Source organism: Aspergillus brunneoviolaceus (assembly GCF_003184695.1).
Source record: "Aspergillus brunneoviolaceus CBS 621.78 unplaced genomic scaffold BO95scaffold_11, whole genome shotgun sequence".
Classification (NCBI taxonomy): domain Eukaryota; kingdom Fungi; phylum Ascomycota; class Eurotiomycetes; order Eurotiales; family Aspergillaceae; genus Aspergillus; species Aspergillus brunneoviolaceus.
The window spans coordinates 159,513-176,476 of NW_020290741.1; the positions used below are offsets into that span (position 1 = coordinate 159,513).

The 16,964-nt window shown below is 54.8% G+C and overlaps 6 protein-coding genes across 6 annotated transcripts; 5 read left to right on the forward strand and 1 right to left on the reverse strand.

Moving 5' to 3' along the window:
- Positions 1–39: 39 nt before the first annotated feature.
- Positions 40–2,651, forward strand: BO95DRAFT_406943 (uncharacterized protein). Its single transcript, XM_025584053.1, has 3 exons — positions 40–216; positions 297–560; positions 636–2,651. Exons 1-3 carry the CDS (start codon positions 181–183, stop codon positions 2,403–2,405), a joined length of 2,070 nt encoding a protein of 689 aa, XP_025445542.1. The 5' UTR covers positions 40–180; the 3' UTR covers positions 2,406–2,651.
- A 1,748-nt stretch (positions 2,652–4,399) lies between these two features.
- On the forward strand, positions 4,400–6,364 carry BO95DRAFT_24461 (Eisosome component PIL1/LSP1 family protein). Its single transcript, XM_025581377.1, has 3 exons — positions 4,400–4,762; positions 4,836–5,343; positions 5,407–6,364. Exons 1-3 carry the CDS (start codon positions 4,752–4,754, stop codon positions 6,319–6,321), a joined length of 1,434 nt encoding a protein of 477 aa, XP_025445543.1. The 5' UTR covers positions 4,400–4,751; the 3' UTR covers positions 6,322–6,364.
- Positions 6,365–6,792: 428 nt separating this feature from the next.
- On the forward strand, positions 6,793–8,341 carry pre2 (proteasome core particle subunit beta 5; the record flags this gene model as incomplete). The annotated part of the gene is made up of 6 exons (XM_025583399.1): positions 6,793–6,924; positions 7,100–7,207; positions 7,287–7,442; positions 7,515–7,563; positions 7,627–7,736; positions 7,836–8,341. 6 exons carry the CDS (start codon positions 6,793–6,795, stop codon positions 8,169–8,171), a joined length of 891 nt encoding a protein of 296 aa, XP_025445544.1. The 3' UTR covers positions 8,172–8,341.
- Positions 8,342–8,837: 496 nt separating this feature from the next.
- On the reverse strand, positions 8,838–12,714 carry BO95DRAFT_355526 (DNA-directed RNA polymerase I core subunit RPA135; the record flags this gene model as incomplete). Its single annotated transcript, XM_025582255.1, has 3 exons — positions 8,838–9,619; positions 9,700–12,139; positions 12,211–12,714. The coding sequence occupies 3 exons, from the start codon at positions 12,712–12,714 to the stop codon at positions 8,838–8,840; spliced, it is 3,726 nt and encodes a 1,241-aa protein (XP_025445545.1).
- Positions 12,715–12,834: 120 nt separating this feature from the next.
- BO95DRAFT_24620 (uncharacterized protein) lies at positions 12,835–13,573 on the forward strand. The gene has a single exon (XM_025581395.1). It carries the CDS (start codon positions 12,955–12,957, stop codon positions 13,402–13,404), a length of 450 nt encoding a protein of 149 aa, XP_025445546.1. The 5' UTR covers positions 12,835–12,954; the 3' UTR covers positions 13,405–13,573.
- A 981-nt stretch (positions 13,574–14,554) lies between these two features.
- Positions 14,555–15,507, forward strand: BO95DRAFT_450554 (ADP-ribosylation factor-like protein; the record flags this gene model as incomplete). Its single annotated transcript, XM_025588015.1, has 5 exons — positions 14,555–14,604; positions 14,748–14,824; positions 14,937–15,027; positions 15,096–15,167; positions 15,234–15,507. 5 exons carry the CDS (start codon positions 14,555–14,557, stop codon positions 15,505–15,507), a joined length of 564 nt encoding a protein of 187 aa, XP_025445547.1.
- Between the last annotated feature and the right edge of the window lie 1,457 nt (positions 15,508–16,964).

Consider the following 16,964-nt stretch of genomic DNA (forward strand, 5'->3'; position numbering starts at 1 on the left):
AATTTCCGCGTCGCGTTAAGGATTCGGTGTCTTCGCTCAGTATACGTCGCTGCGTGATCGCTGACAGGCCTTCTCGCTTCTCAATCTTCTGTGTCTGAACTGTTCAATACCCCCCACTCCCATCATTTTGCGACAGACTTAGTGCCTGCGATCCTCCGCCATCGAGGCTGCTCAGTCAACATGGACGACCCGGCGACCCGTGTTCCCGCGCAGCTGGTACGTTACGTTAATCCTTCGAATGCAGTGAATCAGTATGGAGCTTGAGCACTAACCCGACACCATGTTGACCACTCCAGCTGCCGCACATGCATCTGGTGTCGCGGCAACGCTATCCATTGATGCATATGATGCCTACAGACACTGTTGTCGAATACCTGCTCGGCGCAGCCAAGGTCGTGCGCGAACAGCAACCAATGCACTGGACCTTCCTCGATGCGCCTCAAGATGGGTCGGTTATGCTTACATGGCAGCCACTCAACCAACTCGGAACCAATTTCGCTAGTGATGGATATGTTTGGGCCGATGTCGAACAGGCCTTCACCTTTGATGCTCGTGGCTATGTACGTCAACATCACTCCCCATCCAGAGCTGCCCTGCGCGCAGACATATTGATCACTAACATAAGAACACAACAGACAGTCGAGATGTGGCTACACCGTAGCGGATATCACCCTCCGAACGAATCCATGGCGATGCATTGCCGTCGCCGGTATCGTCTGCTGCCTCCGAAGGTTCCCAACCCCAACCTGCCCAACCCCGATCCCGCCTTGTGGATCGTCCACTACACGAGAGCACCTCCTCAAGACCACATTCCTGCGAGCCGGATTCCCGTCATACCTCAGGTGCAGAACATGCTAGCTCAGCGGCGCTTCTTGCAGAGCCAAGGCCAGCTTGCCCGCAAGGACTTCATGCTGCACGATCGGAACAACTGGCCCGCCATCAACTTCCCCCCACACATGGCGCCCCAGGGCTTCCCGCAGATGCCTGGAGCTTACCCGAGTGCTATCGTCGGACGTCAGCCATTCTACCCTCCACCCGGACCAGGCGTGCCGCCTCCCGCCGCTGCCCCGCCGGCCAAGGCCCCCCGCGGGCATCGTGCTTCTTCCACCGCGGTGAACGCTGCCACCACAGATTTTGCCCTGGAGGATGAAGACGTCTCGACTGGGGACATCATGGATCTCCTCACACCTCGCGAGATCAGTAAAGTGCGCTACACGCAACATCATGAGTGGATGGAGGAGATATTCGCTTCGCCTTATGCCATCAGTCAGATCACGCCCGTCTCTCTGGGCCTAGGCCGGAAAGGTGCACTCGAATCATTGACGGCCGGCTTCTTTGATGCACCGGTCGGACCTACCAACGGAGAAACAAAAGATGCCACCGCCACCTCGCAGGCTGAGAAGTTGGAACCCGCCAAGGCCGAGGAGTTCGCTGATCGGGTTGCTAAGAAGGTCGCGGATATGACGGCGGAGATCGAGAAGCTAAAAAAGCGCCACGCACGTCGAATGGAGAAGTTCAACCGCACATCTCTCCTCAAGGACGCAGAACTCCGTCTCCGGGAAGCCGCAGCGGATCCCGCAGAGACAGGCTCGGAGCCATGGAGATTGGAAGGTCGCCTGGTGCTTCCCTCGGAAGAGGATGACTCGCAGGCGGCTCACATTGAGAACCCGGCCAAGTACAAAGTTGACGATATTGTGCGGGACGTGGAGAAAGTGTGGCAGAGGCAGATTGTGCCGGAGCCTCGAGTCTCTTGTGTGCAGAAAGGTGGTCTGCTCGAGAAAATCGAACCGGAGCAGAAGCCCGAGTCTCAACCTGAGGGGGACATTGATATGGAAAATGCCGACAGCCACTTTTTGGATCAGCTGGGCTCACCGGGAACAGCTCCAGGTGTCTCGTCAACAATGCAGGATGCCGGCCAGACTGGGCCAACACATGTTCCTAACCCGGCCGGCGCACCTGGAGCGGGTGGGGCAGTCCCACAACAGCCTCAACCGGCAGCGCACGTCCCTCAGCAGGGCCCCTCAACCTCTTTGGACATCGAAATGGATATGGGCGACCAGCAACCTGCGAGTGCCGCTGGGGAGACTGGAGACTGGGTGATGGTCAACGAAGAGAAGAAGGACCAGACTGTACCTGGCGAAAGCTCTTTACCTGGCGTCGATACTCCGGGCAGCGGCCTCCAAGGATTAACCCCCGGCAACGCAGGCAGTTCCGGGGACAATGGTCTGGACGGGGCCAACTTCGACTTTACCAACATGGACAGCGCTGGCGACGCACTCGCCGCATACACCGAGCAGAATGATGGGCTTGATCTTCCCGACCTGGAGAACTCCGCCTTCGGAGACGCTTTCCATGCGTCGGATAATGAAAATACCCACCATCACGATGCCGACGACATGTCCTAAGAGAGTCGGCTGCCGACCTGGGTGTTTCGGGATAGTTCTAGATGTCTTGTAATGAATCGGTGCGGTGTTGTTGGTATGGTATTTAACCGCTTGGTCTGGCGCTAAATTTGTTTCTTGTGGTCGTCTTCCGGCCTTCCAAGCGCTGTCACGTATAGGTCGAGGTGGAGACCGGTGTAGAGATAGGGATATGCCGTTGCTGTTGTCTCCTGGATCCGAATCAATAAGGTGACAGGGTTTCAAATCTACTTATAATCCTTTTCATATTCATGATCTAAATGATCTCCCCGGTGCTCTACAGAAATTAAGACTGGTCTCTGGTATCCCTGGATAGTACTACTATGGTATCCCACCTCAACAGCCATTCCGGATTCTCACATCATCAGCAGACTGCCAGAGATTCGTCGAGTAGAAAAGCAGCCCTCGTGCTACTCCCGGAGAGGTAGTTATTTCCACCTCAAGGCACACCCACGCCTCCAATATTAGGTTACAGCAGACCAGTCCGTCACATCGCCACATCACCAGCCACTGACCCTCAATTCGATTCTCCGTATCAGTCATACCTCAAAAGTCAGAGGAACGAACACCCCCTCTGAATATCATATTACTCCCCCGAACTTCAAGCCTAAAAGTTGAGAACCTCATCCCCCATCACCGGGCCCGATCACCCGCAGGTGCGCGGGTCAAGTGATCCCATTCCCCGAGGACGCAGAACACACCAAACGTCCCAACTCTCACTCAGGACCCCCCCTCCAAACGATCTTTGAGAAGTTAAGGTCTGTCTTTAAGAGAAATGATATCCAGGGAAACTGCACCCCAGTGTGCGGGCTGTGCCACCGAATCTGAAACACACCCAGTCCCCCAAATTTGAGGTTCCTAGGTATTCCTGTGCCCTAGCCTGGGTATAAGAGTCCCGAGGCTGATCTGTTGGAGTGGTGCATAAGGTCGAGCAAATCCACCAGTTCTAGAGTTTCAGCGTAGCCTGAGCAAGCACAACCGCAAATTACCGCTCTTGCTCTTGCTACCACATCTAGATCTACACCCTCATTCCTAGCCGCCGTGCGCTTTCCATACGCTATACGCCATACGATACTAAAGTCGACGGTATACGTATATGTATACAGCAACGCGAACGTGACGCGATGTGCTTCACGGAATGCACCGAGGAAACCTGCAGCGTCTGTTTCAGGGATTACCGAAGCCGCAGCCGCAGCCGCTCTCGTCACGGACACAGTAGCAGCAGCAGTAGCAGCAGCAGTCCCATCCGCCCCCCACCGCGGTGCTACTCCCCGCGATGTCGTCGTCCTGCGGCCGCTCCTGCTGCTCCCTCCTACACGACCGTCCGCAGAAGCCGGTCTCGGTGCCAGACCATCGAAGAATCCCTGATCCCCATCCAGGTGGAACGGCCGCGGCCGGCGTGGGTGGATGTGCGTCGTGCGTACCGGTATATCCCGGCGAGGGCGAGGGCGGTGGAGTGCATTGAGATCGTGGAGCCGGAGGAGTGTCTTGTGGTGGGTGGATGGGGGCGTTGTGGGCGGGTTTGGGAATTGGAGGTGGAGAGGGAGAGAGAATGCGAGGTTGAGGTGGAGTATATTCCTGCTCGGTGTTAGACCGGGGGGGCTTGGGCCTCGCTGTGTTTTGTGATTGCTGAGGATATGGCCAGACTGTGTGTATGCGTGCTGTGGTTCTGCTTTGGTTTGTGCTTATCTCTGGGGTGTTGTTTCAAGTGTCGCATTGGGGGTTGTTGTTTTTTGTCTGATGGTATACTTAGTCGGTTTGAGCTTTAGTTCTACAAGCACATGATTCCCTCCACTGCCCCGATCACCGAAGGAGATTAAACTCCATCCCACCCATGGGATCGAGAGATTCTGCAAGCGGACAATGACTTCAACAGCTCACAGCCTACAGCATCCGTCCATGCCCGCATGACGTCACTGCATTGGACTCTCGTACATACGCCATCGAGACAATCACATCACTCACAAGAAGTGCCCACCGCATGAACCACTTCCCCGGCGAGGTTCGTCGGTCTTAAAACTCCACCGCTGATCGATCTGTGACATTATCTATCTGAATCCCGTGTTTCAGATCTCGACACAATACTACTCTACTTTACTCTACTCTACCTCGAACAATCTGCAACTGACTGCCTTGCTCACATTGAGTGCTTACTACCTCTTTCAAACAAACAAGTAAATCTGTACGTCCAGGGAAGGAGCGATCTTATCTCGAACATCATTTCGTCCCTGTTTCCTGCTTCCAAGCATCCGACCACTACGCTCTCCAGTACAACCTCTTCTCTTAACTGTATGGTCCCTCAAAAAACAAGTAACGACACTGAATAGTATCATGGCAATCATGTACGCAAGCCAGCCCTTCGAGCACTCTCGATGCATGTAGACTTTTCGCGCGGCTGACCGCTACCTCGCTCAGGCACCGCAACATGTCCATCCGGGGCCGGAGGAACTCCGCGCCCAACCGGACCCGGTTCAGCTTCTCGACCCTGCGCGGCCACCAGCAGCCCGAGACCAGCCGGCGACTCAACCAGCTCATCAAGAACGAGAACGCGGCCATCGGCGCCCACGAGAAGGCCGGCCGGGAGCGCGTCTCCATCGCCAACCAGCTGTCCGACTGGGGCGAGTGGACGGAGGACGACGCCGTCTCGGACATCACGGACAAGCTCGCCGTCCTGATGGCGGAGATGGGCGAGCAGGAGGACAACTTCGCCCAGTACCTCGAGGAGTCGCGCGTGGTCCTGAAGCACATCCGGGACACCGAGAACTCGGTGCAGCCGTCGCGCGACCAGCGCGCCAAGATCGCCGACGAGATCCAGAAGCTCAAGTGGAAGGAGCCGCAGAGCAACCGGATCGATATCCTGGAGCAGGAGCTCGTTCGGGCCGAGGCGCAGAGTCTGGTGGCTGAGGCGCAGTTGACTAATGTGGTATGTTTTCCGAAACTTCCTTTCAAATGAAGGGCTGAGAGATATTGACTGTGAGGTGTATAGACTCGGTCGAAGTTCAAGGAGGCGTACGATATACACCTGGCGGCGGTTATCGAGCGCGGAGAAAAGCAGATCCTGCTAGCCCGTCACGCACGCCGGTTGCTCAACCATCTAGATGACACTCCGGTCGTCCCGGGAGACTCCCCTCGGGAGTATGACCAGATTTCGGCCACAAGACAGGTCATTGAGGATGCTGAGAATGAACTTCGCGCGTGGGAGAGCAGCGCAGAGCCCATTCATACTTCAGCCGGGGACGCCCTGGACAGCACCCTTTTGCCACGGTCCGGTCGTGGCGTGCGTGACTCGCAAGGAGCTTATGCAGTTGAAACAACTGCCTCGGACTCCGTGCGAGACGTGAACGGTTCCGCAGAGGGGTCGTATGCCCAAGGAACTGGGGCGAACGGATATGCCCGTGATACCCCCGCCGAGCCGTATGCTAACGGCAACGACACTGGGGCAAATGGATATGCTCGCGAGACCCCCGCCGAGCCGTATGCGAACGGTCACGGTACTGAGGCATATCCTGATGCAGCCCATCGGGATACGTATGCTAATGGAACGGATCATGACCGCTACATCGACGGCGCCGGCTCTGAGCTGTATGCTGACACCTCCGCCCCGGAGCCCGCAACTACCAATGCTGCTGAAGAACGCTATACCACCGGTACAGCTCAAGACCCAGCCGTCATTAGTGGAACCGAAGCGCAGTCCAGCAGTATTCCTGCTCCAGAGAAGTACACTAGTGAGGAAGTCCAGGGACAGACGGCTAACGGGGTTGTTTCCGAACCCGTTGGCAAGACCAGCGAAGAGCTGCCGCGGACATCAGAGGACCTGCAGTCGGCGCATATCTCTCGTGGCTCTGAGGTTCCCTATGTATCGAGCCCTATTCCTGCGCATCCAGTTGCCGTTCCGATTTGATTCTTACCTGTTCATGTTCGGTTTGGATTTTGGGTCTCTTGCATGTCTTAAGTTCTGTTACTATGAGAATGACGGTTTAGGTCGGATCAGCGAACAAGAAGATGAAAAATGTAAACATAGATTGAGTTTGCTCCGTTAGTTTGATTCTGTACAAGTAGCAATGCGATTATTGACCTTGCGTTTGTGAAAAGACCAGTAAGTTTTAATAGATTCAAGTAGGAAGTAGCACATAATTGCTGTGGATCAGTTAACTAGACGGTAGACAGCACGTGATCCAGGCGACCAGCGTGACGCGGACGGAGGGATTGGAGCTTCCACCCCCAGCATCATCAATCATCAGAGCTCCCGAGCTGCATCTGCCATCTCCCATCTCATACTTCTCCATCCTCCCTCCGCCATTTGCCGTGTCCTTTCTTCCTCACCACCCGTCTTGCCATTCATTTCGAACCCAATAACCATCCCTCGCACATCATGGATAAATTGGTCGCCCAATACACGCGGGCGCCGCACCAGAATGAGTTCTACTCCGAGCAAGAACAGCGTGATCTCACCGAGAGCCTTCCACCTCTGTCCTTGAAGTTCAGCCTTCCTCCCGTCGATAATGTGAGCACTGTGCCATCAGACTCCGCGTGCTACTTGGGCCTCCCTCTCTTGGTGGACGTCGATACGGACTATGTTCGGAGTCGACGCCGCCGCCGCTGTCGCCGCCCGACTAGACACTATGAATTGTCCCCCCTCTCACGAAGTCCACGATCGACCAGCTAACCCCAGAATCCAGTCCAGAGCCTTCCTCCGTGCCATGACCGATGACCACTCGAACCCCAGCTGCCCCATCAAACTTGCCCACGGAACGACGACGCTGGCTTTCCGGTTCCAGGGCGGAATTGTATGCGGTCATTCTCCACCAGTTTCCACATCCTTTGCCTCGAGAGAATGATAACTGACGGATTTGTTTCTGCAATAAGATCGTCGCGACCGATTCCAGAGCCACGGCTGGAAACTGGATCGCCAGTCAGACAGTGAAGAAGGTTATCCCTGTTTCGCGGTTGAGTCGCGGCGAAGATAAGCCGACGAACGAGCCGACTCCGGGTCTGCTGGGGACCATGGCTGGTGGTGCTGCTGTATGTGCTGCCCGGTTTGCGAGACTTTTTTTTTGCAGTGCAAAATGCTGACGGCATGCGCTTGCCGCCCAGGATTGTCAATATTGGTTGAGATATCTGAGCCAGCAATGCACACTTCACGGTAGGTTTCCCCCCCCCCCCCTCTTTCTCGGAGGCACAACCACTAACCTTTCGGGTTGCATAGAAATCCGACACAAGCGCCGTATCACCGTCGCCGCGGCCTCGAAAATCCTCGCCAACCTAACATACGCGTACAAGGGGATGGGTCTGAGCATGGGAACGATGTTAGCAGGCGTACGTTTTAGCCCATCATCCCCCTCCGGCCCTCCTTGGCCCCATTCATATCCCTTGAACCCATGGGATCATGCTCTAACACTTTTGGACCGAATACAGATGACCCCGCAAGAAGGCCCCGCCCTCTACTACATCGACTCCGACGGCACCCGGCTGGCCGGCAACCTCTTCTGCGTCGGCTCCGGCCAGACCTTCGCCTACGGCGTGCTGGACGCCAACTACCGGTACGACCTGACCGAGCAGGAGGCCCTCGAGCTCGGCCGCCGCAGTATCCTGGCCGCCATGCACCGCGACGCCTACTCCGGTGGCTTCATCAACCTGTACCACGTCAAGGAGGAAGGCTGGGTCCACCACGGCTTCAACGATATGAACCCCATATTCTGGAAGACGAAGCTGGAGAAGGGCGAGTTCTCGAACGTCACGTCGGAGTTGTAGCTCGGTCTATAGAACAGGATGGGTCGGTGGCTGGCTACCTAGTAGATAGATTCTAGGCTCTCTAGGCAGGTTTACCAAACCCCCCGCGCTCTTGAGTGGTAGTTTTTTTCCGGTCTTTCGTATGGGGTGTGGATAACTTTATGAAATGATCAAACTTTGATACTTCTGTCGGTTTGCTTTCCTGAGTTCTGGGTATGGCAGTGAAACCGTAGTTATTCCCAAACTGGCGTAGGGTAGCAGGTTTGCCGGCTAGGGTGTGTACTTTTCCAGAGAGAAGATGATAGCCTGGAGACGAATAGCGTAACAGACAGACATGCACCGACGACACCCATGATAGTGATTAGGTACCTACTAGATAGCGACTAGCCCGTATGTCACACCCAACCATAGCAGTTGAAACAGAATGGAAAAAAAAGAAAAAATCTTATTCACAGCAACATGCACTACATAACAGATCCATACCATATGTGTGAGTGTGGTGAAGTAGCATACAAACGTTCGTCTCCAAGAACTAAGCAGAAAATTAAAAAAGTTGCTGAAATACGCCCACCTATGACAAAAAAAAAGGAAAAACAAAATACGACAATCAATGCTTTTTTTTTGTAGGAGGGATTTAAAAAAGACACATTCTGTCCTAGCGGGGGCCGGCGGCTGGCGGCTGGCGACCTAGTTATCCACCCGGAATTTCATCCGGATACCCATGGCAGCGAGTTCGACGTCCAGGTACCGCAGCACACCCGGCACGGCGACGACGGTGACGTTATCGCCGCCGACGTAGCGACGGCCGTCCCCGTCCTCCCAGACGACGGCGCGGGAGTCATCGAAGACGGCCTCGCGGGCGCAGCGACGGCAGCGGACGAGGCCGGACAGGCCGCTGGGGCCGTGGTGGTCTTTGTTGCTGCTGGCGGACTGGGAGGAAGCGGCCTTGGCGGCGGCGATGCGGGCCTTGCTGGAGCCGGCGGCGGAGGCGACGACCTGGGTGGAGAGGAAGGAGCCGCAGTCGCGGCAGATCCAGGAGCGGGTGGAGTCGGAGCAGTTCATGAGACGGTCCTGCAGGAGGAAGGCGGCGCCGTGGGCGATCAGCGAGTCGCGCTCCATCTCGCCGACACGGATACCACCGCCCTTGGCACGGCCCTTGACGGGCTGGCCGGTCAGGTTGTTGACGGGGCCCGTGGTGCGGACCTGGAACTTGTCGTTGACCATGTGACGCAGACGCTGGTAGTGGACCACGCCGATGAAGATGTCCGCCGCGAACTCCTTGCCCGTGATCCCGCTGTACAGGGGCTCGTTGCCGAAGTAGTTGTATCCGGCCTTGCGGAGCTGCTGCCCGAAGTAGTCCACCGCCGTGTTCTCCTCGGAGAACTGGAACGGCGTGCAGTCTTGCGGGTGGCCGTGGAGGGCACCGGCCTTACCGGCCATGGATTCGACCATCTGGGCGATTGTCATACCTGTTTGGAAAGAGCGGTTAGATGAATGTTGAGGAAGGGGTGTAAGAGGTTAGGGGAAGAGGGACGGGGGAAGAGCTTACGGGAAGGGAAAGCGTGAGGGTTGATGATCAGGTCGGGCTGGATGCCACTTTCGGAGAAGGGCATGTCCACCGCGGGCCAGAGCTGCGAGCAAACACCCTTCTGTCCGTGACGAGAGGAGAACTTGTCACCGATGATCGGCTTACGGGGAATGCGGTACTTGACGCTGATCGATTGGCAGGGCTCGACACCGGATTCGGCTCCCAGGATGCGCAGGCTGTCGATGTATCCTTCTTCCGCGTCCTTGTACTTCACGAAGTGGGTGACGCCATCCACGTTCACGTACGAGTCGCTGGCGGCGTCATACCGCACGTTGTGCCACGCCGCAACATAGCTGCCTTCCTTGACTCGGGCGCCAATGTGAGGCAGACCGTCTTCATCGAGGGTGGCACGCCACTCGGCCTTGATCTGGTCACCGGGGGCAAAACCGAAGAGCTTGGTGATCTCACGGCGAGACTTGCCCCGGCGGGAGTCGTTGTCGTCAAGGCCATGGACCTTGGTCTTGTAGATCGTACCGTGACCGAAACCACGTTCGTGAGAGGATTTGTTGATGATCATAGCGTCGTCCATGTCGTAACCGGTGTAGGAGATAATAGCAACAATAGCGTTCGTACCGTTGGGGAAGTTGTCCAGACCGTAGGCGTTGTAGAGCGGCGACCGCACGATCGGGGTCTGACCTGTCTGCAACCGATACAGCTTGTTGTCGGTGCGGTAATCGATCGCAGTACCAGGCGTACCCATTGTCTGTTTGCTCATCTGACACTGGTACATGTTACGAGGGGATTGGTTCTGATCGGAGAATGGCGTCATATTGGCGACAATGGAGAACATGTTCGTGGGAGTGAACTCGATGTGAGTGGAGACACCCGAGATAAGATCGTTGGGCATGCAGGCAATCTCCATGAAGGGCTGCTCGAATGGGCCGACGTAGTCGAGCTTGCCCAGGGGCAGGTACTTGACGGGTCTGAACATTCTGGCGGCTTGCGAGAACATGTAGATACCAGGATACTGACCGCCATTGGAGTTGGGGACGTAGCCGATCTCCAGCTCGAGAGGGATACGGTCGTCTCCTGCCACCTTCCAGCGTCTTAGCGTGTTGGCAATTGCGCCGGCCTGCTTGGGGGAGCAGTATCCAATAACGCGTCCGTCCAGCTGGACAGTCACGCTCTCCTCCACAGAAACAGACGACTCAGAACGAACACCCAACTGCACCAGTACCTTGGGAATCTTTGATACATCAACGTCACTAGTGGCGATCAAGCACTTGTGCGCAAGATGGTTAAGCAGACCACAAGGAGCTCCATCAGGAGTGTGTACAGGGCAGAAGAAACCCCAACTCTCAGGCAACAGCTTACGGACCGTGGTGGTCTTGAGCTGTGCGAAGAAGCTACCTCTGTGAATCATGCGGAAGTGACTGATGAACCGGTAGAAGTTGATCTTTTCTGCCATGACAGTGTAACCGGATGCCTGCTGTAAATCAAGACCAGTGGGACTGACCAGGTTACCGGTGGAAAGGAAATATTCAAGAGCTCCTCCGATGTTCTCGTTGGACCGCTTCACAACCTTGCTGAGGAAGTCCCTCTCGAATGCGGAATCGGTGAACTTGGCTCCGCTGTTGCGGTTGGACCAGTCCCTGAGAATTGGGCTGAAAGACCTCACCCATTCCTCGAGCCTTTCCTTGAGAAGCATTCCGTAGAGGAAACCACCAAGAAGGATTTCTTGGTTGGAGACCGCATCCGGATTGTCCGGAGCGCAATCTCCGGCAACCAATGCATAGAGCTTTCGAATCATGAACAGGATCATCTTGAACTTGTCGTAATCCTGGGTTTCGGTGACGTTGTGGCAGCCCAGGTGGGGGAGGACAACTTTGCGGAGGAACTCGGTACCAGCATCTTCGTTGGACATGTCGGCCGCGACTCCAAGAACAGGTTTGAACTTCTCTCCGAGATATGATCGGCAGGCCGAGCGGCTGTGCTTGTTGTATGCCTTGTATGTCCGAAGCAGCAACTCCACACGATCCGTGATGAATGTGTTCTTGATGCCCTCAGACGAGGCGCCGCCCACGATTCCCTCGAAGATCTCGCGATCGTTCGTCTCTACCAAGGCCTTGAGGATCATCATCACCGGGATGAGGTACTCGTTCTTTCTCCAGGAGAAACGGAAGGTCAGGTTGCCGTCGGTCAAGTAGTGTAGAGAGTTCGTTTGCGATGTCTGATCTGGCCTTACGGACCGGATCTGGATACCGTATTTGGTGTATGTGTGGCCACGCTTGACGAAGGAACCACGGATGATCGCCATGGGGTAGTTTCGCTTTCCGACCACCAGCATTCGAATGAGCTTCTCGTTTCCGTTGACAATGAAATAACCACCCAGCTCCTCCGATTCTTCCTTGTGCTCGACGAGTTCATGAGGGGTCGCCTTCTCGAGATGGCACCGGTTGGTCTGCCAGCGTGGTCAGTAACTGCGGACCGTCACCGGACAGACAGACAAAGTCCAGCTCGTCGTCAACTTACCCTCAGCATAATGGGGACCTGGCCCAATTCTCGGACCGACTCCATCCAATCGCCATTGTTGACCTGCCACTCGATGCGAGCGCGCAGCTTCCCGCGATACGTCGCGTGTCTCTCACGGCATTCCGAGGGATAGATATTGCGGTTGCGAGTCGCGAACTTGTTGGTAGGGGGCAGTGCGGGCTTCTCGAGAAAAACTTCACTGATCCGAACGTTGAGCCGGTTGCGTCTCGGAGCCTTGCGGCCCTCCGCAATGCGAGCCTTCTTCTGTTCGGGTGTTTCAGCATCGCCGTCGAGGAAAGTCTTGGTGCCAATGTCCTTCAGGGCCTCTTCCAGGGTCTTGGGACCGTCGAAGAGCGCATTGAAAGAATCGACGTGCGGCCGGATGGAGGCGGCCAACGCTGGGTATGCGGTATGGTCGGTGGGAGGGTTCCTGAAGAGCTTCTCCCGCTTCAGGGTATCGTAGTTGACAGACCAATTGGTGTCTGTCGCCGCTGTGGGAGCCATGGTGAGAGAAGCGTCTGGCGCAGTAGAAGCGCTCTTTGATAATACCCAGAAGACTGGAGTGAGACCCCAAGTTCAGTCTGAGGAACGGACGAAGCCTCATCCTCGACCGACGGGGAAATTTTTCGAGGTGGACCCGACGGACAGATATCATCACGTGCTGATAGCCGTGCAGGTAGATACTTGGTGGCCTGAGGCAGAGATCACGGGACTGAGGGGAAGGGCAGAAAGTGCTGGCAGAAAATGCAGACCGCCATTCGCATCACGGGACTAACGCACGGGACAGAAGTTCCGCCTTACCACCTTAGGCAACAAGGCAAAGAGCCTGCCGGACCCGGGCGGGGCCTCTTCATAGCCAGACAATCAATCAATGCCAATCAATCAATCCACAATCAATGGCGGCGGCGGACCCATCCTCCCTCGTCATTGATGGTCGTGCTTTTAGCATGGAACTATCGATTCGAGGTCGAGTCTAAGTGGACGCCAGCCTGCTGGATGTTCCCAGTTCCTGCGCTGATGGAGTATTTTGTCTCCTGGGTTTTTCGAACAGTCAGAGAGATAAGCCAAAGGGATGATTTGAGACTGACTTCGTACTGTACAGTCAGTCTTGGTCCTTTTGGCGACAATTATACCGAGTACGAGAAGCCCGTCGCCGACATGAGCGAACAGCGTGACCGGCCATTGTTTTATTAATCTGTTTGATCTTAGCTAACAAATGCTCCCGGGAATCGCCGTCATTCCTTTGGATACATTTTCCACGCTGGCTACTTCTTAGTCACTGACCGGCCTCACTAACTAACTAATCGCAGACTTATCAGTCTGCTTAAAGTTAAGGTAACTTAGATGGTTAGTCGGAATGTCGTTCATCTTCACCGATCAACTCTTATGAAAGAAAAAAAAAAGCTGCGACTGGAAGATAGGCCGTCATACTACTCTGAGCATTCGAGCAGAGTTCTGACAGACTTGACACAGGCACAGACACCGACACAGACCTGACAGGGGACTGACTGACTGGGCAGGACCAGGACTACCTTACCTTAGTTCACTACTACGTACTGTACTGCCTGCACTAGAGAGAGAGAGAGCGAGAGAGCACTGACTAGTAGGCGCTCCCCTCCCTCCCTTCCTCACCCTCCCTCCTTCTTCTCCAGCCGCGGCGGCGGCGGCGGCGGCGCAGGCGCAAGAGCGATCGGTCATGCGTGCACATACTCGTACTTAGTAGATCGATCCATCCATCAACGCTGCTCGGTCTCACCACAACGCGGGAAAGGAAAAAGAATAAGGCTTCAAAAGAAGAAATTATTCTTATTACTTCCCTCTGTCACTACACCCGCCTTGAGGCTTGTCCAGAAAACTTGGAAACTTGCCGCCTTTATCGGTGCTTAGTGAATTTGACTTTCTTCTTTTCCCACCAGCCTTGACCCTCTACAACAATAATAATACGACAACAACAATCTGCCGCAGTCTGGCGAAATCCCGACTTGCATCTTCAGGTCACAGGTTGTTGCTCTTCTACGCCGTTCTCTTCTCGTCTTCATATCCTTACGGTTCTTCTGCTCGCTGCGACTGACTTCTACCGTCCTACTCCTTTTCTTCTCCTCTTTTGTTGGAACAAGGCGGCTCTCCCTTCGAACGGCAATCCCCACCCCACGGTGTCCCAGCACCTTAGCACACCGTACACAACGTCCGTGTGTCCTTGGAAACTCGATATCACCGCCCACACCCCGGTTGTCGATCGCCCACCAGCCAAGCCAAGCTGCGGTTTTCCACTTGCTCTTTTCGCAACACAACTTCTTAGCAAATTCCGACCACCACTTTTCCTTCTCAACTTCTCTCTACCAATATGGCGGGTATCTTTCGAACGATCTATGACTGGCTTTTGAGGATGTTCTGGTAAGTGGGCCGTCGCCGCCCCCCCTCCCCGACTAAGTAAATCGGTTTCTCCCCGGAGATGGTCCCTCCATCCTGCGGCCCGTCCCCCGCCGAGAAGGCATAGGATGATTTGCTAAGATCACTTGTATATGATGCCTCTGTAGGGCAACGGAGATGGATGTCACCATGATTGGGCTCCAAAATGCAGGAAAGTCTTCTTTGTTGCGTGTTCTTGCGGTATGTCTTGGCCATCATGATCCAGCCGAAACTATCGCTAATCACATTCACAGGGCGGCGAGTTCACTGTAGAGTAAGTCCGACCGCATCAGGCCTGGCTCAAAGATGGCGCAGAGTCAGCCGATCGCTAATGCACACTGGTAGTTCGATCCCCACCATTGGGTTCAACACAAAGCGTGTCCAAAAAGGGCATGTGACTCTTAAGTGGTGGGTGCCCTGATCTGGTATCGAGCTATCGCATAAGTCGTCAGTGTTGCGGCTAATATTCAGTGCAGCTGGGATCTGGGGGGCCAGCCGCGATTCCGACCGATGTGGGAGCGGTATTGTCGAGGCGTTAATGCGATCGTGTAAAGCATCCTTCTCTCCTGGACGTCAACGTCAGGCGATGGACGTCACTGACTCCCACCATTTAGTTACATTGTGGATGCGGCAGATCGCGCCGCTCTGCCAGTCGCGACGGAAGAGCTGCATGACCTGATGAAAAAGTCCACGCTCGATGGGATCCCCCTCCTCGTGCTGGGGAATAAATCGGACCTCCCCAATAAGTTGTCGGTGGATGATCTGATCGAAGCGATGGACCTGAAATCCATTACCCACCGGGAGGTGAGCTGCTATGGTATCAGCGCAAAAGAAGAAACCAACCTCGATGCAGTTCTGCATTGGTTAATCGCCCGTGCCAGCCGGTAGAGGTGACTGATCCAAGGATGGCCCCCGAGAAAAATGAGCGAGTGATCGGACCCTCATCGCCCTTCTATTCTTCATCTCGTCCGCGAGATTGGAGATCGTAGACTGCAGCCGTTGTTCGCGGCTGGCGGCCTAGTTGTAACGATGTGAACGTTTTTTGTGAGCCAGGCACATTGTTCGAATTCTAGCGAAGCTTTCTGTTTCATGGATGTTATGTTAATGAGATAGTCTTTGGAGTTGTTGCCGCATATCTTGCATGTAATCTATCATCATATCGAAGAGAGCAGACCATCGATCGAGAAGACCGGTGCGGTGACCGGCCCACCCCAACTCCAGAAAGAGATCTGAGGTGGAGAATGTGCGTGGTGCGTAAGAGATGTAGAATCTGGTGATGCGCCTCGGTTTGATCCAAGTATAGAAGGTTGATTCAAGTATAGAAGGGAAAGACGTAGAGAGCGCCGTCAGTCGCGCACTTCACTGCGCCAGGCACATTGCAATAACTGGAACATCGGCACTTGTCGATTCAAGGACATGGCATTCTTCTTATTTAGAACATTTAGGAGAATGTTGATCGAGGGGAAATGAGGGAGAAGGGGGGGAGGGAAGGAAAGAGACAACGACAGGGCAAACCAAACAAAAGAAGGTCAGACACACACACGCACGCACACAGACCAAGTGATGCGTTGGCATTGCAGCTGCGAAGACGGGAACTAAGCAAGCCCTTCCCATGTCTTTCCAGCAAATCCTAGCCCCCGCCAACAGGGTCCAGCGAAGGTTCAGTGGCCCTTGTGCGTTTGCGCGCTGTCATCGCACGGCACTTCCAGTGATTAGGATGTGGGTGATTCATAATGGGGTGGGGGTGGTTAGTTAGTAGTATTCTTTGAAGTTGTGTTCGTTAGCTACCTAGTATAGAGTAGTCATCATTCAGACTTGACTGGATTAGAGTAGTCCCCTCTCATTTGAGCTATAATGATCAATATGGTGAGTGACTAAGCTTAGGAGTATTCACACTGGATTAAGCATGGACTTGTATGTAGTGAGCGTCGCTGTATCGGTCTAATTCTTCCTCTTCGCCCGCCGCGTTGTAGAACGGCTGCCAACTACAAATCCCTACCGGTATACCGGGATTTGGAATGGCACACGGAGCAGATGCCAGCAATTCCTTTGGGCCCAACAAACTCGGTAAAATCACTGACTGCACTGCCACTTGGGTGCATAAAAGCTTCTTCCATATTCCGTAAAGTGGCATTCACTTTACTGACACTACAGTACTGTACGTTGCAGAACGTCGGCGTAAATACTGCTATGGATCCCATTGCTCTGGTTTCTGCTCTGGTCTGCCTTGCGGTGGATGATATCATGCCGAGACAGCACAGCCTCAAAAAAGTGTGTTGGAGGTGTCCGTCCACGGTACGGAGTAGTGCGAATCGAACGGGTAATTTACTCGTGGCACCGGGATC